The sequence below is a fragment of the Bubalus bubalis genome, chromosome 2 (genome assembly GCF_019923935.1).
Source record: "Bubalus bubalis isolate 160015118507 breed Murrah chromosome 2, NDDB_SH_1, whole genome shotgun sequence".
NCBI classification, from domain to species: Eukaryota; Metazoa; Chordata; class Mammalia; order Artiodactyla; family Bovidae; genus Bubalus; species Bubalus bubalis.
Window position 1 is genome coordinate 90,173,869 of NC_059158.1, and position 25,181 is coordinate 90,199,049.

Below are 25,181 nucleotides of genomic sequence, written 5' to 3' on the forward strand. Positions count from 1 at the left end.
CAGCAATTCATATATGTGCACATAGTTTAACATCTATAACGCATTGGCTTTTGATTGCTCAACTTGCATTTGTTTTATGATTTACAGTGTAGTCCCCATTTTAAAAACTACCGTAATCTTTTCTGGAGAACAGGAAAAACATTGTTTAGACTTGCAAATGACAAGAAGGGTAAACTGGGAGATTAACTGGGGTACCTGAATTTTATTGGTCTGGTTATTCTCTTGCTATACTTACCTTTGGAAACAGAAATCTTGTCCAGTTGTAGGTATTTGCTTATATTTGGCTTCATAAATCATACAACAGTACATGTGCAAAGTCATTCAATGATAATTCCCATAAATTAGTCTTAAATCAAAAGTGAGTAAAATAGTTTCAAAACACAAACTTTTTTCTATTGAAATTTATAGGAATAGTCCAGGACTCAGAAAGGCTGAATGTGTACTAATTTTCTTTACATTAGTTCACTGCTTCTCAGGTCTCATTGTCTGAGAACCTTGAGACTACAGTGTTTTATTATACAAATCTCTTTGGACATACATTATATTTTGTGTTTTTTTAAATAAAAATTTTAATACAGAAAAATATACACATAAATCTAGAAGTCTGTCATTATTCAACTTCAGCAATTATCAACTTACTAGTCAAATTTTTTTCATCTATACCCTTATCTAGTCTCTCATGCCTATGCAAATACCCATATATATCATTTCATCTATATTTTAGTATTTATCTCTAAAATTAAAAAGAATAAACCATTTATAAAGCCTTTATAAAAGCATAACCATACTATGATCACACCTAAAAACTTGAACAGTGTTTCCATAATAGCATCTACTTACTAATCAATATTGAAATATATCTGTTTTTTTTTTTTTATATTAGGTGTATTCAAATCAGAAACTAAAATGGCTGCTTGTTTCCTCTTTGATGTTAAGATTACTCAGTGTTTTCAGCTATTGTCAGCCTGATCCATCCATTACTATAACATTTCCTATCAGCTCAAATCAATTTCAGTAGCAAATGATTATCATGAATGAGAACCCATTATTTCATTATGCATTGCAATAGGGTATATTCTAATGTTATCATTTCTTTTTTATTTATTTGGTTCCATTTAAAAATGTTATTTGGGTAATTTAAATAGGTATTACTTGAGCATCTATCATGTGCTAGCACTCTGCTAGATAGTATAAGGGGAAAACAAAATACCTATATATCATGGCCTCTGCTCGAAATGGAAATAGAAATATTGTGCTCAAAATAATTAGAGAATAGTTATGAGTGTGGGTTGGAGAATGTTTAATGGCAGCTATGGGACATGTGCTGGCCCAAGAAGCTTTTTATGAAATAGGGGGAAACTGAGGGCATTGCAGGCAGGGGAATAGTTTGGGTCACACCATAAGGCAAAGAACAAAGATGGTGGTATAAAGAAAGGAACGGGAAAAAACCTACCTAGAGACTCCACATTAACAAGGTTAAAGTGGGGGATTAGATGGAGGTGAGGACAAGCACATTAGATAACAAACAGAGAGGGTGAGGTTGAGAAAGGACAGCAATAGAGTTAGGAGTATAAGGTAGACACAGGAAGCAGGAAGAAGAGAAGAGAGCAGTATCAACTGGTGGAGAAGCAGGGGAGAACAGCGTTATAGCCAAGGAATGAAAGAGTTTTAAACATGAAGAGGTGGTTGACAGAGTTAAATACCACTGTAAGGTTAAAGAAAGGGGGACCAATTCAGGAGGGAGACCCCTGGCAATATTTGACAAGGGCACTTGATTTTGATATAGCATATTACAGACAGAGGGTAGATAAAGGAAAGACTGATTTGGAAGTAACAGGTTAGGACAGAGGGCATAGATGATCTCATTCTAGGAATAGGGTTCAAAAGAAGAAGGTAAATATGGCCAAGATTATCAGTAGTTGGGGAAACCTAAGTGTTTGAAGCCCAAAAGTCTGAATTTCCTTGATATTCCTTCTATTTTGATAAATAGAGCAAAATATATTTTTAGAAAGCAAACTTTGAATAATGAAAGTGCAAAAAGAGCTTAACTAGTTATTTTAGTTCACTATATTTTATGATATTTTATTTACTCAATTTTCATTTCATATATTACCACAGTGAATCATGCTTATATCAAATATATGACAATGATATATTAAACTGAGAATGCTAGTTTCTTCCTTTTCAAAAAAAAAAGATTTTCTGCATCTGTCTCCATCTCCTTCCTCTCTGCTTTGTTAGCTATATGTGTACATGGAACGTGTGTTTGCTTTTATTTTGTTAGTTTTATTGGTTTACTGCTCACAAAGATAAGACATGTTTATTATAAAATTTTTTTTTAATTCCATGAAATGCTTCTATTCAGAGATAAACAATATTATTATTTTGGTAAACCTCCTTCCAAATCTCTTTCTATGCATAGATAGATAGATGATATTTTATTTTAATGAGATCATACTGTGAATGTGGTTTTGCACCTGCTTTTTTACATCTAATAATAGGTTGTAGATATTTTCTGTGTTGATGAATATGGAACTATAGAAACTTTCTCAATGGAAATCATTACATGATGATGCCATAATTAATTTAAGCCATCTCTTGTTGCCAGACACTTAGACTCTCCATTTGTTCTGTTTAAGCAGCACTGCAATGAACATTCCTATTGGTAATTTGTGCACATGTCCTGTTGATTGTCTTCTTGGAATAACTTCTTCAAAGTGGGGTTATGGGTGAAAGACTATGTATATTTCATATTGTGATATATATTTACATGTTACCCAGCGTTCTCTAGAAGTGCTGTACCAATTATATTTCTACCAATAACACCTATTAGTACCCAGGAAGTTCTTTTAAATGTCTTAATTTTTTTCATCTTCATTCAGGCTCATTTTCTTCACTTATAAAAATCAGGATGAAACATATAAGTGATACTTAAAAGTTTTAGGATATTAAGACCATTTGAAAACTGTTGACTAGAAAATAGAAATATTGTTCCAGGAAAACACATCTGCAAAAACACAAAACTTTGACATAATATTTATGAGAATTCACAGACCTTTTGAAGTCAAATCACAGACTCTTTAGAATTTCATTCCATGAATCCAAGTGAACAATCTCTGAATGAGGTGATTTTTACAGTTGCTTTCTACACCTTACACATACATCACACACTCATGTGCATGCAGAATTTTAATGTGTCCTTGGAAAATCTTTAACATCTGCTTGATACAAACCCTAGTCTCCTTGTGATCTGTGAAATCACTTGAGAGTATTTATTTATTGGATGAATTTCTATTTATTTCAGGTTCTTCAGTGGCGAGCCCGCCAGGAAGAGATAACAAGGCTGGAAATGGAAATCTCTGCCAGAAGAAGAGAAAAGGAAGAGGAGAAAGAGAAACTGTGGAAGAAGAAGGAATTGTTACAAAGAGAAGAAAAGAAAAAAGAGGTATTTATACTGTTGCTGCAAAGGTGTGAATGAATATTTAATTGCCTGATTGAGATTTGATTGACCTTGGTCTTTGGCATAGAATCCTCATAGGCAGTTCTTAGAAATATTCATAAGGTTCTAGGGGAGTCTTGCTTGAATGTATATGAGCTTCAGAGATTTATGTACATGGAGGAAAACCCACTTTATTGACTTCATAAGCACAAGTACTTGTGATTAGAAGAGATACTATAGATAAAGAAAAGACAGGGTTTGTGGTTGTTGTTAAGCATGTTCTAAGTAGGGACATGGCAAAGCCAGAGGTACTGGAATAGCATTTTGGTTGACTACAGTACAGCATAAGACTGTGAAAAGATGTATTTATTAGAAAATACAGTATACTGGGGTCAGTACAATTCATAGAATACCAAAAGTCCCTTTAAAGAATTTACTTCTTGTTTTATTATGTGTTAGATTGTTTGGTTTTTCATACTGATACAAATTCATCATCCTATTTTTGAATGAACATTGGTTTCCCAATCCTCAAAATATTGATTAAAACACTTATTTTTAAAAAGGTATTTTTTATTTTTATTATTTTTGGCTGTACCATGTAGCTTGTTGGATCTTAGTTCTCTGACCAGGGATCACATCCATGTCCTATGGAGAGGAAGTGTGGAATCCTAACCACTGGACCTCCAGAGAATTCCCCAAAATACTTATTAATAGCTTTAAAATAATTATTGACAGCCTGTGGAAGATAAAACATATTTCACAGAGGATTTAAAAATATATATAGGGTATATATTTAGATATTTTATTTGCCCATATCACAAAAGTGATAGAATTTATAGTAAAGAATACTTTTCTTTAAGATTTTATGACTTCTGTGGAAATAATTCACAAAAAGCAATTTATGATCAATTCTATAACATAAAGAAAGGAATTTCCATTAATCTGTATTGACTTGATCTGGACAATGTGTGAAATGTTTCTTTTTGGAGTTGCTTAAAGTGCTAAGAATGACTAATTCATAGTCCTTGATGAATAAATTTTTGCTTCATGAACACAGTTGCTATACTTTAAGCTATACGGTCCATTGAAACCATATGAAACTCTTGTCTAGAAGTTTTTCCTTTAAAATCCAACCTGAAGAAAAAAATAACACCGTGGTTTTTTAGCTAAAAGTCAGATTTTCTACATTTTTATAGTTCAGTTATCATTATTCTTGCTTGGTTTGTGCTCTTATGTCAGCAAATTGTTGTAGAGTCAGTATGTGTGAAAAACAACATGTATAGGAATTATATAATTTTTGACAAAATGAGCTGTGAAGAAGATGTAATTTACAGTTTGATTTCTAAGTGAGTACATTAAGTGGTTTCATCAAGTCCCCATCAAAAGAGATACTCATAAATATCAACTATGTTTCAGATAATGTAGGGCTTCCCTGGTGTTTCAGATGGTAAAAGAAATTGCCTGAATGCAGAAAACCTGGGTTCAAGTCATGGGTTGAGAAGACGTCCTGGAGTAGGAAATGGCAACACACTCCACTATTCATCCCTGGAGAATTCCATGGACAGAGGAGCCTGGTGAGCTATACAGTCCATGGGGTCGCAGAGAGTCAGACATGACTGAGCGACTAAAAACAAAAACAAACAAATGTGACCTATACACATTTCTGGATAAAACATCAATTCCAGCATTTGCTGTTATGAAACTATAGTATTGGAAAAGTATATCCTTAGAGATTTGTCATCTACCTTCATAAAACTTCCTTTCTATAAATTAGTATGACCATGAAAGGATGTATTTTTAAACATTAGCTTGCATGTAGTGTCATTTTAAGTGCCATACACAGACAAGTCATGTGAAATGCCAGGCTGGACGAATCACAAGCTGGAATCGAGATTTCTGTGAGGAATATCAACACATATATGCAGATGATACCATTCTAATGGCAGAAAGCCAAGAGAAACTAAAGAGCCTCTTGATGAGGGTTAAAAATGACAGAAAAAAAAAACTGGCTTAAAACTCAACATTCAAAAAATGAATATCATGGCATCTAGTCCCATCTTTTCATGGAAAATAGATGTGGAAAAAATTGGGAACAGTAACAGATTTTATTCTCCTGGACTCCAAAATCACTCTAGACAGTTACTGCAGCCATGAAATTAAAAAGACTCTTGCTCCTTGGAAGAAAAGCTATGACAAACCTAGATAGCATATTAAAAAGCAGAGACATCACTTTGCCAACAAGTCTATCTAGTCAAAGCTTTGGTTTTTCCAGTAGTCATGCATGGATGTGAGAGTTGGACCATAAAAGAAGGCTGAGCACTGAAGAATTGATGCTTTTGAACTGTGGTACTGGAGAAGACTCTTGAGTGTCCCTTGGACAGCAAGGAGATCAAACCAGTCAATCCTAAAGGAAATCAACCCTGAACACTCTTTAGAAGGATTGATGCTGAAGCTGAAGCTCTGATACTTTGGCCACCTGATGCGAAGAGCTGAATCATTAGAATAGATCCTGATGCTGGGAAAGATTAAAGGCAGGATAAGAAGGGGACGACAGAGGATGAGATGGGATGGACATGAGTTTGACCAAGCTCCAGGAGATGGTGATGGACAGGGAAGCCTGACATGCTGTGGTCCATTGGGTCTCAAAGAGTCAGACATGACTGACTGAACTGATCTGGACTGAACTTGGCCTAACACCAAAACAGCAGCAACCACAACAAAGAAAATAGTAATGGAATGAATAATCGAGCTCTAAGTCAAATTCATGGTCAACCTCTTGCAAATGTATGCGACCAAGGTATCTATTTTATTTTTTTTCTTTTAAAAATTACTTCTTAACATTTAGAAAATAAATTAAAGTACAGAGCTTGATGAAATTAAAACAGTACTCATCACCTAACATTGAAACTGTTAAAATTTTTCATTGTTTCCTATTTAATTTTATAGATAAAGTTGAAGTCTTCTTTTGAGGACTTTACTCAGTACCATTTTTCTTCTTACCGCCCCAAAGGAGTCTTGACCATGAATGTTATTGCTATCTTTCAGACCATCTATTGCTTTTAATATATTTTAATTCTTTTACTTTTTTCATAAATATTTTCACACTGTATCATTCTGCAGCATGTGCTTTTTCATTTAACCATGAATTTTGAGATACAGCCATGTTAGTAGAGGCAGCTAGTTTACTCTTTTAATGGCTATATTACATTTCACTGTAGAACTAGATTACCATTTATCCATTCTTTGAGCAGTTGACATGTAAGTTTCTTAAGTTTTGTTCTTGAAACTGTACTGCAGCAGCCACCTGTATATAATGACAGGGGCATGTATGCACAGCTTTCTCTAGGGTATACCTGGGGTGGGAATCACTGTGTTGCAGGATTTGCATGTTTTCAACTTTATAAGACTTCATAAAATATTTAAACTATTCTTTTTGATTTTTGCCAATCTAATAAATCCCTTTCATGGACCACAGCCTTGTCGTGGCAAAGAGGCTTACATAACTCAGTGAAGCTATAAAACACATCAGCAGGGCCATCTAAGATGGGTAACTGAAGAATTCTGACAAAATGTGGTCCATTGAAGGAGGAAATGGCAATCCACTCCAGTATTCTTGCCATGAGAGCCCCATGAACAGTATGAAAAAGGCAAAAAGATATGACACCAGAAGATAAGCCCTGCAGGTCAGAATCTGTCCAATATGCTACTGGGGAAGAACAGATGGCAACTACTAATAGCTCCAGAAAAATGAGGTGGCTGGGCCAAAGCAGAAACAATGCTTAGTTGTGGATGTGTCTGGTGAAAGTAAAGTTCGATGGCATATAGAACAATATTGCATAGGAACCGGGAATGCTAAATCCATGAAGCAAGATAAATTGGACATGATCAAGCAGGAGTTGGCAAGTTTGAACATTGACATCTGAGGAATCAGTGAACAAAAGTGGACTGGAACAGGTAAATTTAATTGAGATGACCATTATATCTACTAATGTGGGCAAGAATCCCTTTAAAGAAATGGAGTGGCCCTCATAGTCAACAAAAGAGTCTGAAATGCACTACTTGGATGCAACTGCAAAAATAACAGAATGATCTCAATTAGTTTCCAAGGCAAACTGTTCAACATCACAGTAATCCAAGTCTATGTCCCGACCACTGATGCTGAAGATACTGATGCTGACTGGTTTTGTGAAGACCTACAAGACCTACAACTAACACCAAAAAAAAAAAAAAAAAAAGATGTCTCTTTGATCATAGGGTATTGGAATGCAGAAGCAGGAAATCAAGAGATACCTATTTGGAGTAACAGGCAAGTTTGACCTTGGAATACAAAATAAAGCAGAGCTTAGGCTAACAGAGTTTGTCAAGAGAACACAAGGGTCTTAGCAAACACGCTTTTCCAACAACCTAAGAGATGACTCTACAAATGAACATCCTCAGATAGTCAAAACCGAAGTCAGACTATGTTCTTTGCAGCTAAAGATGGAGAAACTCTATACAGTCAGTAAAAATAAGACCTGAAGCAGACTGTCACTCAGATCATAAGTTCCTTATTACAAAATTCAGGCTTAAATGGAAGAAATTAGGGAAAAACATTAGGCCATTCAGATATGATCTATATCAAATCCCTTATGATTATACAGTGGAGGTGATGAATAGATTCAAGGAATTAGATTTGGTAGACAGAATGTCTGAAAAACTATGGAAGAAAGTTAGAACATTGTACAGGCGGTGGTGACAAAAACCATCCCAAGAAAAAAGAAATGCAAGAAGGCAAAGTGATTGTCTGAGGAGGCTTTACAGATAGCTGAGGAAAGAAGAGAGCAAAAGACGAGGGAGAAAAGGAAAGATTATTCCCGACTGAATGCAGAGTTCCAGAATAGCAAGGAGAGATTAGAAGGCCTTCTTAAATGAACAATGCAAAGAACTTGAGGAAAACAATAGATTGGGGAGGACTAGAGATCTCTTCAAGAAAATTGGAGATATCAAGGGAACGTTTCATGCAAGGATAGGAACAATAAAGAACAGAAACTGTAAGGACCTAACAGAAGCAGAAGAGATTAAGAGGAGGTGGCAAGAGTACACAGAAGAGCTATACAAAAAAGATCTTAATGACTTGGATAACCACAATGGTGTGGTCACTCAACTAGAGCTGGACATCCTAGAGTGAGGTCAAGTGGATCTTAGGAAGCAGTACTACAAAGAGAGCTAGTAGAGGTGATAGAATTCCAGCTGAGCTATTTAAAATTCTAAGAGACGATGCTGTTAAAGTGCTGCACTCAACATGTCAACAAATTTGGAAAACTCAGCAGTGGCCACAGAAGACTGGAAAAAGTCAGTTTTCATTTCAATCTGAAAGAAGTTCAATGCCAAAGAATGTTCAAACTACCATACAATTGTGCTCATTTCACATGCTAGTAAGGTTATGCTTAAAATCTTTCAAGCTAGGCTTTAGCAGTACATGAATTGAGAACTTCCAGTACAAGCTACAGAGAAGGCAATGGCACCCCACTCCAGTACTTTTGCCTAGAAAATCCCATGGACAGAGGAGCCTGGTAGGCTGCAGTCCATGGGCTCGCTAGAGTTGGACACGACAGAGCGACTTCACTTTATTTTTTCACTTTCATGCATTGGAGAAGGAAATGGCAACCCACTCCAGTGTTCTTGCCTGGAGAATCCCAGGGATGGGGAAGCCTGGTGGGCTGCTGTCTATGGGATCGCACAGAGTCGCACACGACTGAAGTGACTTAGCAGCAGCAGCAGCAGTACAAGCTATGTTTAGAAAAGGCAGAGGAACCAGAAATCAAATTGCCAACATTTGTAAATCATGGAAAAAGCAAGGGAGCTCCAGAAAATCACATCTACTCCTGCTTCATTGACTGTGCCAAAGCCTTTGACTGTGTGGAGCACAACAAACTGTGGACAGTTTTTAAAGAGATGGAAATACCAGACCACCTTACCTATCTCCTGAGAAACCTGTATGTGGGTTAAGAAGAAACAGAACTGGACATGAAAGAGCTGACTGGTTCAAAACTGGGAAATGAGTACATCAAGGGGTATTCCTACTGTGAAGGACAGGGAAGCCTGGCGTGCTGCAGTCTATGGGGTTGCAAAGAGTCGCACTGAACAACAGCAGAAGAATCTGACAAAAGGGAACAGTATGTCAGTGTTTTAAATTGGATTCCCCTGGTCACCTGTGAGATGGCAAATCTCATGTTTTTATTGAGCTGTTTTCTTCCTCTGTGAATTGCTTATTCATGCTTCTTGTCCATTTGTCTATTTTTCCTTTATTTAATCTGTTGGTGATCTTTATAAATTCTTGGTACTATTTCTTTCTATCAGTTACATGAGTTGCAAATATTTTCTTTCGTTGGTCATTGGCCTATAAATTTGCCTCAGTGTCTTTAGTTTCATGGAAAGTTAAAATGATCAAATAATCCAAGTTCTTAAACTTTTCCTTTGAGAATCATGCTTTCGTGTATAAACTATGACCTGGTAGTCAGAACATCTCTGTGGAGAGCTTTGATGTTTGCCTCTGCTAAGGGCAGGGCCCTGTGTATTTTACTGGCCCCACACCAGTTTGTGTACAGCATTAACTTTGAGACTTGGGACCCATGGTGTGAGCTGGGAGTGGGTATTGATTTGGCACTCATGTACAGCACCCTGGGCTCTGCACTTGACCCTATTCCTCCTCTGGTCCCAAGCAGGAAATCAGCTCCCTGTCACTCTCCTGGGCAGAGTTTATGGCGTAGCTAGTTTGCACTGTATGTATGGACAAGTCCTACATGACTTCTTGGCTCTTCATAGGTAGCTGGTTCCTAACCCATGTGCACAGGTCCCACACCTATTATTAAAAACTGAGCCATTAGCTTCTCAGATGTATCTCAGGTCCAGCTCTCCCCAGGAGTCACTTGGCTTTGGATCCTTCTTACTGCTCTGACTTTGAGTTCCATCTTTATTTTCAGCACTGAGGTACTGACTGTGTGTGTGTGTGTGGTTGTGGTATAGTTTGTTCAAAATTTCTGTGTTTAAAGTGGTAAAGGAGATTTCTGTGTCAACTCAGACATACTGACCAAGCTTCTGACTATCTTTATATATTCTAACCACAAATATACATTTTCTTTAACTGTCTTTTTTTATGTTGGAGACAAATTTTAGCTCTTCAGTGTTTAATAGAATAGTCAAAGTTGCTCAGTAGTGTCCAACTCTTTGCGACCCCATGAACTATACAGTTCATGTAATTCTCCAGGCTAGAATACTGAAGTGGGTAGCCTTTCCCTTCTCCTGGAAGCTTGGCAGAAAACTCCCCATAGGCAACTTCCCCTTGACTTGAGACTGGCTGCTTTGTTACCTGGTGTTCTTTGTCTTCTCATCTACTGTTTCAATTCCTGACATATCTTCTCAAAAGAGAGCAGCAACAGAAGTAGAGATACTAGTTCTGTTCAGTTCAGTCACTCAGTCATGTCCAACTCTTTACAGCCCCATGGACTGCAGCATGCCACGCTTCCCTGTCCATCACCAACTCCTGGAACTTGCTCAAACTCATGTCCATCTAGTCGGTGATGCCATCCAACCATCTCATCCTTTCTTGTCCCCTTCTCCTCCTGCCTTCAGTCTTTCCCAGCATCAGTGTCTTTTCCAATGAGTCAGTTCTTTGCAGTAGATGGCCAAAGTATTGGAGCTTCAGCTTCAGCATCAGTCGTTCCAATGACTATTCAGGATTGATTTCCTTTAGGATGGACTGGTTGGATCTCCTTGCTGTCCAAGGGACTCTCAAGAGTCTTCTCTGACACCACAGTTCAAAAGCATCAGTTCTTCAGTGCTCAGCTCACATCCATACATGACTACTGGAAAAACCATAGCTTTGACTAGCTGGACCTTTGTCGGCAAAGTAATGTCTTTGCTTTTTAATATGCTGTCTCGGTTGGTCACAGCTTTTCTTCCAAGTTGCAAGCATCTTTTAATTTCATGGCTGCAGTCAGCATCTGCAGTGATTTTGGAGCCCCATAAAATAAAGTCTGTCACTGTTTCTATTGTTTCTCCATCTATTTGTCATGAAGAGATGGGACCAGATGCCATGATCTTCATTTTTTGAATGTTGAGTTTTAAGCCAGCTTTTTCATTCTCTTTCACTTTCATCAAGAGGTTCTTTAGTTCCTCTTTGTTTTCTGCTATAAGGGTGGTGTCATCTGTATATCTGAGGTTACTGATATTTCTCCCAGAAATCTTGATTCTAGCTTGTGCTTCATCTAGCCTGGCATTTCGCATGATGTACTCTGCATACAAGTTAAATAAGTAGTGTGACAATATACAGCCTTGATGTCCTCCTTTCCTAATTTGGAACCAGTCTGTTGTTCTCTGTTCAGTTCCAACTGTTGCTTTTTAACCTGCATACAGATTTCTCAGGAAGCAGGTCAGGTGGTCTGGTATTCCCATCTCTTTAAGAATTTTCCAGTTTGTTGTGATCCACACAGGCAAAGGCTTTAATGTAGTCTGTAAAGTAGAAGTAGATGTTTTTCTGAAGTTCTCTTGCTTTTTCTATGATCCAGCAGATGGTTGGCAATTTGATCTCTGGTTCCTCTGCCTTTTCTAAATCCAGCTTGAACATCTGGAATTTCTCAGTTCACATACTGTTGAAGCCTAGCTTGAAGAATTTTGACCACTACTTTGCTAGCATATGAGATGAGTGCAATTGTGCAGTAGTTTGAACATTCTTTGTCATTGCCTTTCTTGGGATTGAAATGAAAAAAGAGATACAATGCCATGTGTAAAACATTATCTTAGAATTCCTGAACAAGCAATCACCATTATCCTAATTCTTCTTCCCAGTATTTGTCTGTTAGGAAATAATACTGTATTTTTGCTAGAATAACATAATTTGTATCCAGTATTAAAGTTTATCCTGGTAGGTGCCCAGCTTCTTGCAAATGTACATTTACTATTAGTAGATCACTTTTTTCCTTCTGTGCTTTAAAAATATAGTTTAACATTATATTCATGGTTCTCATAGTTATATCTCAAGACCCAAGGACAATTTTGATGCAGAAGCTGTTAGGTGATAAAGATAATATTTCAGAAGCATGTCTCCACTGTTGAAATTATCATGGCTAAATCAAGAGATGATGCCTTTCAATAAACCAGCCCTAGGAGCTATTGTAAAAATCAAGTTTATCATGTTAGATAAACCTCAAAATGCTTGACCTGTAGTATTGGTCCCAGAACCACCCCTTTCACTGCATGTGACTGTTTGGATGGCTTGAATAACAAAAAAAAAAAAAATTGCTCTGTATCATAGCATCTTTGGAGATCTTATTGCTGCATAATGCCTGGCATGCTATGGGATCCAAGGCAAGGATAGTTTTAGCCTTGTGCCCAAAATGGAGATTTTTAAGCAAGGCTCACATAAAAAGGAAACACATTCTTTCTTTGATTTATTGTGTCACAGTTCTCTCCCTATTTTCACCAACTCTGAATCCAGCTTTGAAACCATTCATTTTGCACAACTGAGTGGTGGGGGACATAGAAAAATCAGAATGACTCTACTGGCCATGTGACCTTTAGCCTTATCTCAGAGGTATTTCTGGGGAACTTCAAGGGACATCACACCAGTAAATACCAGTAGACCCAGTCTTCAGTAGAACCTCAGCACTTGGGTGCTTCCCCTTGTCCTCAGGTGACCTGGAAAATACTCAGAATTATATTCATCTGAGAGATAACTGAGAAGAGAGGAAAAAGTCTAAAACAAGAGATGGTAGGCTGTCTTAATCAGAATGGATGCTAGAGATCTGGAACAGTGCTGCTTCTCAGAAGATTTAAGAACCACAGGCTTAGGAGGGAATCCAGAGCACATTCAGATCAAAACCAGTCTCTCTATGTGAGAATTTATGGTTTCTCATGAGAATATGTGCTCAGTTGCTTCTGTCATGTCTGACTCTTTGCGACCCTATCAACTGTAGCTTGCCAGGCTCCTCTGTCCATGGGATTCTCCAGGCAAGAATACTGGAGTGGTTTGCCATGCCCTCCTCCAGGGGATCTTCCCAACCCAGGCATAAAACCCATGTCTCTAATGTCTCCTGCATTTTCAGGTGGGTTCTTTACCACCAGCACCACATAGAAAGTCCTCCTTATGAGAGTAATTCATCATAAAATTATGAAATTTCTTCTGAAATGTTTCTTAATCTAATAATATACTGGTCAAAAGAACCAAGAGTAGAAAAACAGGTGAAAAACATAGAAGAATAATAAAAAAGAATTCCTAGATTTTGAGCTCTGCTTCTTTAGGATTGTGGGGCTTAAAAGAGTTATTGAATAGCCCCGTGATAGGCAGGCTTCTAAGATGGACCCTGAGATTTCCTGCTCTTCTGTGATACATACCCTATATCATACACCAGATATCTCTAAATATCTAATTGGGTTATATTATATGGCATAAACAGCCTTGAGAAAGGGAGATAACTTGGGCAGGCTTGAAGTAGTCACATGAACCCTTTAAAAGCCAAGAGTTTTCTTTGGCTGGTCTAGCCCTATAACTATAATGGACCGAATATTGCCAGAAAAAAAAAAAAGAGCTTGGAAGCAAATTTTTCTTTAAAGCTTCCAGATGAGGGCTCAGTTTTGTCAACATTTTGATTTTAGCATTGTGATGTCATGACCAAAGGCCCAGCCATGCCTTGCTGAACCTCTGACTTATAGTACTCTGAGCTAATAAGTGAGTATTGTTTCAAGTAGTGAAATTTGTGGTAGCTTGTTGCACAGCAGTTTGAAAAATTAATATGGATTTTAGTATCTGGAAGTGAAATGCTACTGTAACAGATACATCAAAATATAGAAATCTTTTTGGAATTGGGAAGCAGGGAGAAATTGGAAGAATTTTGAGGAGCATGATAGAAAAAAGACTAGAATGCCTTGAACAGACCATTAGTATTAATAGAAATATTGGTGTTTAAGATGTGGCTGGTGAGGATTCAAAGGAAGTGATGAACATGTTGTTGGAAATTGGAGAAAGGAGAATCACTGTTATGTTATGGCACTAAAACCTAGGGAGTTTTGTCCTGTAGTTAAATGGAAAAACTTACTAAACAATGAACTTCATATATAATGAACTAAAATTTCCAAGATGTTGAACATACTACCTGTATTTTTTATTTTGCTTCTTATAGTAAAAGAGAGTGAGATAAATTGAGAGAGGAACTGTTAAACTAAAAAGAATGAGGACTCGATGCTTTGGGAAACTCCACCTATCCAAACGGAAAAAGATTATAGACTGAAGAGGTTATTTCCAATAGCACAGAGAAAAAGCTGAAAGTGTTAATGTACAGTTGTTTTGTTAATAACTTTGGAAAGATCAAAAGGTCAGTGTATCCATTCATATAAATGACCCTTCCAAGAGATAAGGGGTGTTTCTCATAGGTACTCTCTAAGTAGAGAACTTCAGAGAAGTTTAAGGGCAATTTCTCGCAACCACATCAGTAGGAGGCCAAAATAGAGAAGGGTTCATTTCAAAAAGACTTGTGTTTATTGGTATTTGTCTAATGGAGGGAATCCCATAAAATCCACTAAGTCCCACTGGGTTCTTGAAAAAAATTTATCAAAAATGCTGTAAGATTAGACTGAAAGGGACAGAGAGAGAATGAATTGAAAGGAGGTTAATGGATCCCCCAAATTCCATTGGCAGGAAGCAGGCTGATAAAACTGCTCAGCCACCTGGCATTCCTAATAGTGCTACCATGGAATCAGACCACCCATCTAGGCTCAGGAAGAGCTCTGTTAACTCTATTAACTCCCCACCACTTTGCACATAGAATAATTGTATCAGCTCTTAGTAAGATATATTGACAGTCTGTTTGTGACCCCATGGACTGCAGCATGCCAGGCTTCCCAGTCCATCTCCAACTCCCAGAGCTTAGTCAAACTTATGTCCATTGAGTCGGTGATGCCATCAACCAGCTCATCCTCTCTCGTCCCCTTCTCGTCCTGCCTTCAATCTTTCCCAGCATCAGGGTCTTTTCAAATGAGTCAGTTCTTTGCATCAGGTGGCCAAAATATTGGAGGTTCAGCTTCAGCATCAATCGTTCCAATGAATATTCAGTACTGATATCCTTTAGGATTGACTGGTTTGATTTCCTTGCAGTTGAAAGATGCTCAAGAGTCTTCTCCAACACCACAGTTCAAAAACATCATTCTTCAGCTCTGGTGCTCAGCTTTCTATATGATCCAACTCTCACATCCATACATGACTACTGGGAAAACCATAGCTTTGACTAGACGGACCTTTGTCAGCAAAGTAGTGTCTCTGCTTTTGACAGTATTGACAATAAGATTGTATATAATCCAAAATGGGTCACTAAAGATCCAAATAGACTGATCATTCATTCACTTATTTGCTTCTTCAGTAAGTATGTACCAAGTGCCTTTAATGTGATACATATTACACTCAGTCCTTCATGCAACTCTAAGAGTTCACTTCATGCAAACACAAATTGGCCTTTCTCTGGTGTCTTTTTAAAAGGGTGCTTGCCCACTGTGCCATAAAGATTTTTTGTGGGTGTGTTTGCAATTCTTGGTTAGGTCAATAGAAGTTCTTGTTAATAATACAGAAGAATTTCTCTTTTTTAATTTAATTTATTTTAATTGGAGGCTAATTACTTTACAATATTGTGGTGGGTTTTATCATATGTTCACATGAATCAACCATGGGTGTACATGTGTTCCCCATCCTGACCCTCCCTCCCACCTCCCTCCCCATCCCATCCCTCAGGGTCATCCCAGTGCAACAGCCCTGAGCACCCTGTCTCATACATCAAACCTGGACTGGCAATCTATTTTACATATGAATATATACATGTTTCAATGCTATTCTCTCAAATCATCCCACCCTCGCCTTCTCCTACAGAGTCCAAAAGTCTGTTCTTTACATCTGTGTCTCTTTTGTTGTCTTGCATATGGGGTCATTGTTACCATCTTTCTAAATTCCATATATATGCGTTAATATACTGTATTAGTGTTTTTCTTTCTGACTTACTTCGCTCTGTATAATAGGCTCCAGTTTCATCCACCTCATTAGAACTGATTCAAATGCATTCCTTTTAGTAGCTGAGTAATATTCCATTGTGTATATGTACCACAGCTTTCTTATCCATTCATCTGCTGATGGACATCTAGGTTGCTTCCATGTCCTGGCTATTGTAAACAGTGCTGCGATGAACAGTGGAGTACACGTGTCTCTTTCAATTCTGGTTTCCTCGGTGTGTATGCCCAGCAGTGGGATTGCTGGGTCATATGGCAGTTCTATTTTCAGTTTTTTAAGGAATCTCCACACCGTTCTCCATAGTGGCTGGACTAGATTGCATTCCCACCAACAGTGTAAGACGTTTCCTTTTTCTCCACACCCTCTCCAGCATTTATTGTTTGTAGACTTTTGGATAGCAGCCATTCTGACTGGCGTGAGATGGTACCTCATTTGTGGTTTTGATTTGCATTTCTCTGATAATGAGTGATGTTGAGCATCTTTTCATGTGTTTGTTAGCCATCTGTATGTCTTCTTTGGAGAAATGTCTGTTTAGTTCTTTGGCCCAGTTTTTGATTGGGTCAGTTATTTTTTTGGAATTGAGCTGCAGGAGTTGCTTGTATATTTTTGAGATTAATTCTTTGTCAGTTGCTTCATTTGCTATTATTTTCTCCCATTCTGAAGGCTATCTTTTCACCTTGCTAATAGTTTCCTTTGATGTGCAAAAGCTTTTAAGTTTAATTAGATCCCATTTGTTTATTTTTGCTTTTATTTCCATTACTCTGGGGGGTGGGTCATAGAGGATCCTGCTATGATTTATGTCAGAAAGTGTTTTGCCTATGTTTTCCTCTAGGAGTTTTATAGTTCCTGGTCTTACATTTAGGTCTTTATTCCATTTTGAGTTTATTTTTGTGTATGGTGTTAGACAGTGTTCTAGTTTCATTCTTTTACAAGTGGTTGACCAGTTTTTCCAGCACCACTTGTTAAAGAGATTGTCTTTAATCCATTGTATATTCTAGGCTCCTTTGACAAAGATAAGGTGTCCATAGGTGCATGGATTTACCTCTTGGCTTTCTATTTTGTTCCATTGATCTGTGTTTCTGTCTTTGTGCCAGGACTATACTGTCTTGATGCCTGTTGCTTTGTACTATAGCCTGAAGTCAGGCAGGTTGATTCCTCCAGTTCCATTCTTCCTTCTCAAGATTGCTTTGGCTATTCGAGGTTTTTTGTATTTCCATACAAATTGTGAAATTATTTGTTCTAGTTCTCTGAAAAATACCATTGGTATCTTGATAGGGATTACATTGAATCTGTAGATTGCTTTGGGTAGTATACTCATTTTCACTATATTGATTCTTCCAATCCATGAACATGGTATATTTCTCCATCTATTTGTGTTCGCTTTGATTTCTTTCATCAGTGTTTTATAGTTTTCTATATATAGGTCTTTTGTTTCTTTGGGTAGATTTATTCCTAAGTGTTTTATTCTTTTTGTTGCTATAGTGAATGGAATTGTTTCCTTAATTTCTCCTTCTGTTTTCTCATTGTTAGTGTATAGAAATGCAAGAGACTTTTCTGTGTTAATTTTATATCCTGCAACTTTACTATATTCATTGTTTAGCTCTAATAATTTTCTGGTGGGGTCTTTAGGGTTTTCTATATAGAGGATCATGTCATCTGGAAACAGTGAGAGTTTCATTTCTTTTCCAATCTAGATTTCTTTTGTTTCTTTTTTCTCTGATTGCTGTGGCTAAAACTTCCAAAACTATGTTGAATAGTAGTGGTGAGAGTGGGCATGCTTGTCTTGCTCCTGACTTTATGGGAAATGCTTTCAATTTTTCACCATTGAGGATAATGTTTGCTGTGGGTTTATCATATATGGCTTTTATTATGTTGAGGTATGTTCCTTCTATTGCTGCTTTCTGGAGGTTTTTTTTTTTTTTAATTATTTTATCATAAATGGATGTTGACTTTTGTCAAAGACTTTCTCTGCATCTATTGAGATAATCATATGGTTTTTATCTTTCAATTTGTTAATGTGGTGTATCACATTGATTGATTTGCAAATATTGAGGAACCCTTGCATCCCAGGGATAAAGCCCACTTGGTCATGGTTTATGATCTTTTTAATATGTTGTTGGATTCTGTTTGCTAGAATTTTGTTAAGGATTTTTGCATCTGTGTTCATCAGTGATACTGGCCTGTAGTTTTCTTTTTTTGTGGGATCTTTGTCAGGTTTTGGTATTAGGGTGATGGTGGCCTCATAGAATGAGCTTGGAGGTTTACCTTCCTCTGTAATTTTCTGGAAGAGTTTGAGTAGGATAGGTGTTAGCTCTTCTCTAAATTTTTGGTAGAATTCAGCTGTGAAGCCACCTGGCCCTGGGCTTTTGTTTGTTGGAAGATTTCTGGTTACAGTTTTGATTTCTGTGGTTCTGATGCATCTGTTAAGATGTTCTATTTCTTCTTGGTTCACTTTTGGAAAGTTATACTTTTCTAAGAATTTATCCATTTCTTCCAAGTTGTCCATTTTATTGGCATATAGTTGGTGATAGTTATCTCTTATGATCCTTTGTATTTCTTTGTTGTCTGTTGTGATTTCTCCATTTTCATTTCTAATTTTGTTGATTTGATTCTTCTCCCTTTTTTTCTTGATTAGTCTGGCTAATGATTTGTCTATTTTATTTGTGTTCTCAAAGAACCAGCTTTTAGCTTTGTTGATTTTGGCTATGGTCGCCTTTGTTTCTTTTGCATTTATTTCTGCCCTATTTTTAATGATTTCTTTCCTTCTACTAACTCTGGGGTGCTTCATTTCTTCTTTTTCTAGTTTCTTTAGGTGTAGAGTTAGGTTATTTATTTGATTTCTCTGTTTCTTGAGGTAGGCTTGTATTGCTATGGACCTTCCCCTTAGCACTGCGTTTACTGAATCCAATAGGTTTTGGGTTGTTGTGTTTTCATTTTCATTCATTTCTTTGCATATTTTGATTTCTTTTTTGATTCCTTCTGCAATTTGTTGGTTTTTCAGAAGTGTGTTGTTTAGCCTCCATATGTTTGTATTTTTAATAGTTTTCTTATCCTGTAGTTGACATCTATTCTTACTGCATTGTTATCAGAAAAGATGCTTGAGATGGTTTCAATTTTTTTGAATTTACCAAGCTATATTTATGGCCCAGGAAGGTGAAATTCATTGTTTTAGGGTGAAATGTCCTATAGACATCAATTAGATCTAACTGGTCCATTGTATCACTTAAAGTTTGTGTTTCCGTGCTAATTTTCTGTTTAGTTAATCTATTCATAGGTGTGAGTGGGGTATTAAAGTCTCCCACTATTATTGTGTCACTGTTAATTTCCTCTCTCATTCTTGTTATCATTTGCCTTACATATTGTGGTGCTCCTATGTTCAGATCAGATCAGATAAGTCGCTCAGTTGTGTCCGACTCTTTGCGACCCCATGAATCGCAGCACGCCAGGCCTCCCTGTCCATCACCAACTCCCAGAGTTCACTCAGACTCATGTCCATCGAGTCAGTGATCCCATCCAGCCATCTCATCCTCTGTCGTCCCCTTCTCCTCTTGCCCCCAATCCCTCCCAGCATCAGAGTCTTTTCCAATGAGTCAACTCTTCACATGAGGTGGCCAAAGTACTGGAGTTTCAGCTTTAGCATCATTCCTTCCAAAGAAATCCCAGGGCTGATCTCCTTTAGGATGTACTGGTTGGATCTCCTTGCAGTCCAAGGGACTCTCAAGAGTCTTCTCCAACACCATGGTTCAAAAGCATCAATTATTCAGTGCTCAGCCTTCTTCACAGTCCAACTCTCACATCCATACATGACCACAGGAAAAACCATAGCCTTGACTAGACGAACATTTGTTGGCAAAGTAATATCTCTGCTTTTGAATATGCTATCTAGGTTGGTCATAACTTTCCTTCCAAAGAGTAAGTGTCTTTTAATTTCATGGCTGCAGTCACCATCTGCAGTGATTTTGGAGCCCAGAAAAATAAAGTGTGACCCTGTTTCCCCTGTTTCCCCATCTATTTCCTATGAAGTGATGGGATCGGATGCCATGATCTTCATTTTCTGAATGTTGAGCTTTAAGCCAACTTTTCCACTCTCCTCTTTCACCTTCATCAAGAGGCTTTTAGTTCCTCTTCACTTTCTGCCATAAGGGTGGTGTCATCTGCATATCTGAGGTTATTGATATTTCTCCCAGAAATCTTGATTCCAGCTTGTGTTTCTTCCAGTCCAATGTTTCTCATGATGTACTCTGCATATAAGTTAAATAAACAGGGTGACAATATGGGAGCATATATATTTATAATTGTTATATCTTCTTCTTGGATTGATCCTTTGATCATTATGTAGCATCTTTCTTTGTCTCTTTTCATGGCCTTTATTTCAAAGTCAATTTTATCTGATACGAGTATTGCTACTCTTTTGATCTCCATTTATGTGAAATATCTTTTTCTAGCCCTTCACTTTTAGTCTGTATGTGTCCCTAGGTTTGAGGTGGGTCTCTTGTAGACAGCATATATAGGAGTCTTGTTTTTGTATCCATTCAGTAGCCAGTCTTTGTCTTTTGGTTGGGGCATTCAACCCGTGGCTCAGATCCTGAACGCCTTATTACCAAATTCAGACTGAAATTGTAGAAAGTGTGGAAAACCACTAGACCATTTAGGTATGACCTATTTAAATCCCTTATGACTATAAGTGGAAGTGAGAAATAGATTTAAGGGACTAGATCTGATAGATAGAGTGCCTGATGAACTATGAGTGGAGGTTTGTGACATTGTACAGGAGACAAGAATCAAGACCATTCCCAAGAAAAAGAAATGCGAAAAAGCAAAATGGCTGTCTGAAGAGGCCTTACAAATAGCTGTGAAAAGAAGAGAAGTGAAAAGCAAAGGAGAACAGAAAAGATATACCCATTTGAATTCAGAGTTCCAAAGAATAACAAGAAGAGATAAAGGCTTCCTCAGTGATCAATGCAAAGAAATAGAGGAAAACAATAGAATGGGAAAGACTAGAGATCTCTTCAAGAAAATTAGAGATACCAAGGGTACATTTCATGCAAAGATGGGCTCAATAAAGGACAGAAATGGTATGGACCTAACAGAAGCAGAAGATATTAAGAAGAGGTGGCAAGAATACACAGAAGAACTGTACAAAAAAGATCTTCACAGCCCAGATAATCATGATGGTGTGATCAATCACCTAGAGCCAGACATCCTTGAATGTGAAGTCAAGTGGACCTTAGGAAGCATCACTACAAACAAATCTAGTGGAAGTGATGGAATTCCAGTTGAGCTATTTCAAATCCTGAAAGATGACGCTGTGAAAGTTCTGCACTCAATATGCCAGCAAATTTGGAAAACTCAGCAGTGGCCACAGGACTGGAAAAGGTCAGTTTTCATTCCAGTCCCAAAGAAAGGCAATGCTAAAGAATGCTCAAACTACCGCACAATTGTACTCATCTCACACTCTAGTTAAGTAATGCTTAAAATTCTCCAAGCCAGGCTTCAGCAATATGTGAACCGTGAACTTCCAGATGTTCAAGCTGGTTTTAGGAAAGGCAGAGGAACCAGAGATCAAATTGCCAACATCTGATAGATCTTTGAAAAAATAAGAAAGTTCCAGAAAAACATCTATTTCTGCTTTATTGACTATGCCAAAGCTTTTGACTGTGTGGATCACAATTAACTGTGGAAAATTATTCAAGAGATGGGAATACCAGACCACCTGACCAGCAAACCTGTATACACTTTAGGAAGCAACAGTTAGAACTGGACATGGAACAACAGACTGGTTCCAAATAGGAAAAGGAGTATGTCAAGGCTGTGTATTGTCACCCTGCTTATTTAACTTATATGCAGAGTACATCACGAGAAACCCTGAGCTGGAGGAAGCACAAGCTGGAATCAAGGTGGCCAGGAGAAATATCAATAACCTCAGATATGCAGATGACACCACCCTTATGGCAAAAAGTGAAGAAAAACTAAAGAGCCTCTTGATGAAAGTGAAAGAGGAGAGTGAAAAAGTTGGCTTAAAGCTCAACATTCAGAAAACTAAGATCATGGCATCCGGTCCCATCACTTCATGGGAAATAGATGGGGAAACAGTGGAAACAGTGTCAGACTTTATTTTGGGGGGCTCCCAAAAATCACTGCAGATGGTGATTGCAGCCATGAAATTAAAAGATGCTTATTCTTTGGAAGGAAAGTTATGACCAACCTAGATAGCATATTAAAAAACAGAGACATTACTTTGTCAACAAAAGTCTGTCTAGTCAAGGCTATGTTTTTTCCAGTGGTCATGTATCGATGTAAAAGTTGGACTATAAAGAAAGCTGAGTGCCAAAGAATTGATGCTTTTGAACTGTGATGTTGGAGAAGCCTCTTTAGAGTCCCTTGGACTGCAAGGTGATCCAACCAATTCATCCTAAAGGAGATCAGTCCTGGGTGTTCATTGGGAGGACTGATGCTGAAGCTGAAATTCCAATACTTTGGCCACCTGATGTGAAGAGCTGACTCATTTGAAAAGACCCTGATGCTGGGAAAGATTGTGGGCAGGAGGAGAAGGGGATGACAGAAGATGAGATGGTTGGATGACATCACTGACTCAATGGACATTGGTTTGGGTGGACTCCGGGAGTGGTGATGGACAGGGAGGCCTGGCATGCTGTGATTCATGGGGTTGCAAAGAGTTGGACATGTCTGAACAACTGAAGTGAACTGATGATCCCATTGCTCTTTACTTTGTTATTTTGGGTTCGAGTTTATACACCCTTTCTGTGTTTCCTGCCTAGAGAAGAATCTTTAGCATTTGTTGAAGAGCTGGTTTGGTGGTGCTGGAGTCTCTGAGTTTTTGCTTGTCTGTAAAGCTTTTGATTTCTCCTTCATATTTGAAGGAGATTCTTGCTGGGTACAGTAATCTGGGTTGTAGGTTTTCCTCTTTCATCACTTTAAGCGTGTCCTGCTATTCCCTTCTGGCTTGAAGAGTTTCTATTGAAAGATCAACTGTTATCCTTATGGGGATCCCCTTGTGAGTTATTTGTTGTTTTTCCCTTGCTGCTTTTAGTATTTGTTCTTTGTGTTTGATCTTCATTAATTTGTTTAATATGTGTCTTAGGGTGTTTCACCTTGGGTTTATCCTGTTTGGGACCCTCTGGGTTTCTTGGAGTTGGGTGACTATTTCCTTCCCCAATTTAGGGAAGTTTTCAAGTATTATCTCCTCACGTATTTTCTCATGGCCTTTCTTTTTGTCTTCTTCTTCTGGGACTCCTATGATTTGAATGTTGGGGCATTTAACATTGTCCCAGAGGTCCCTGATGTTGTCCTCATTTCTTTTAATTCTTTTTTCTTTTTTCCTCTCTGCTTCATTTTTTTCCACCATTCAATCTTCCACCTCACTTATCCTATCTTCTGCCTCAGTTATTCTACTGTTGGTTCCCTCCAGAGTGCTTTTGATCTCAGTTATTGCATTATTCATTATTGACTGACTCTTTTTTATTTCTTCTAGGTCCTTATTAAACTTTTCTTGCATCTCCTCATTCCTTGCCTCCAGACTATCTGTAACTCCATTTTGTTTTCAAGATTTTGGATCATTTTTACTATCATTCTTCTGAATTCTTTTTTGGGTAGACCCCCTATCTCCTACTTTTTTTGTTTAGTTTGGTGGGCTTTTTATCATGTTCCTTTATCTGCTGAATATTTCTCAGCCTTTTCATCTTGTTTAGGTTGCTGTGTTTTGGGTGGCCTTTCTGTTTGCTGGAAGTTTGTGGTTCCTCTTTATTGTGGAGTTTCCTCCTTGTGGGTGGAGTTGGATGAGTGTCCTGTCAAGGTTTCCTGGTTAAGGAAGCTTGTGTCGGTGTTCTGGTGGGTGGAGCTGGATCTCTTCTCTCTGAACTGCAATGAAGTGTCCAGTAGTGAGTTTTGAGGTGTCTCTGGGTTTGATATGACTTTTGGCTGCCTGTATTTTTGTGCTCAGGGTTATTTTCCTGCTTCGTTGGATAATTAGCTTGGTATGTCTTGCTCTGAAACTTTTTGACTCTTGGGTAGAGCTTGGTTTCAGTGTAGGTATGGAGGCTTTTGGATGAGCTCCAGTCGATTAATGTTCCATGGAGTCAGGAGTTTTCTGGTGTCCTCAAGTTTTGGATTTAGGCCTCCTGCCTCTGGTTTTCAATCTTATTCTTACAGTAGCCTCAAGACTTCTCCATCCATGCAACACTGATGATAAAATATCTAGGTTAATGGTGAAAAGTTTTTCCACAGTTGGGGACAGCCAGAGAGGTTCATAGAGTTACACGGAGAAGAGAAGAGGGAGGAGGGAGATAGAGGTGACCAAGAGGAGAAGAGGGGGAATCAAAAGGGGCAAGAGAAATCTAGCCAGTAATCAGTTCCCTATTTGCTCTCCACAGTCTGGAACACTCAGAGAGGTTCACGGATTTCCATAGAGAAGAGAAGATGGAGGAAGGAGATAGAGGTGACCAGGAGGAGAGAAGGGAGGAGAGGAGGGGGAGTCAAAAAGAGAGAGACCAATCTAGCCTGTGATCAATTCCCTAAGTGTTCTCCACAGCCTGGAACACCCAAAGAGATTCACAAAGTAGAGAAGAGAAGTTGGAGGGAGGAGATAGAGGTGACCTGGGGGAGAAAAAGGAGAGTCAAAAGGTGAGAAAGCAATCAAGCTAGTAATCACACACTAAGTAAAAATGGGCACTAAAGATTAGATTCTTACAGGTACAGAAT

The 25,181-nt window shown here is 38.0% G+C and overlaps 1 protein-coding gene across 1 annotated transcript in view; it reads left to right on the forward strand.

Annotated features, from left to right (window-relative positions):
- The window catches only part of CCDC148 (coiled-coil domain containing 148), a 221,190-nt gene that overhangs the window by 111,447 nt on the left and 84,562 nt on the right, over window positions 1-25,181 (forward strand). Inside the window, exon 11 of the mRNA XM_045164090.1 lies at window positions 3,305-3,445. Coding sequence (XP_045020025.1) covers window positions 3,305-3,445 — 141 coding nt within the window. The remainder of the gene's footprint in view (window positions 1-3,304; window positions 3,446-25,181) is intronic.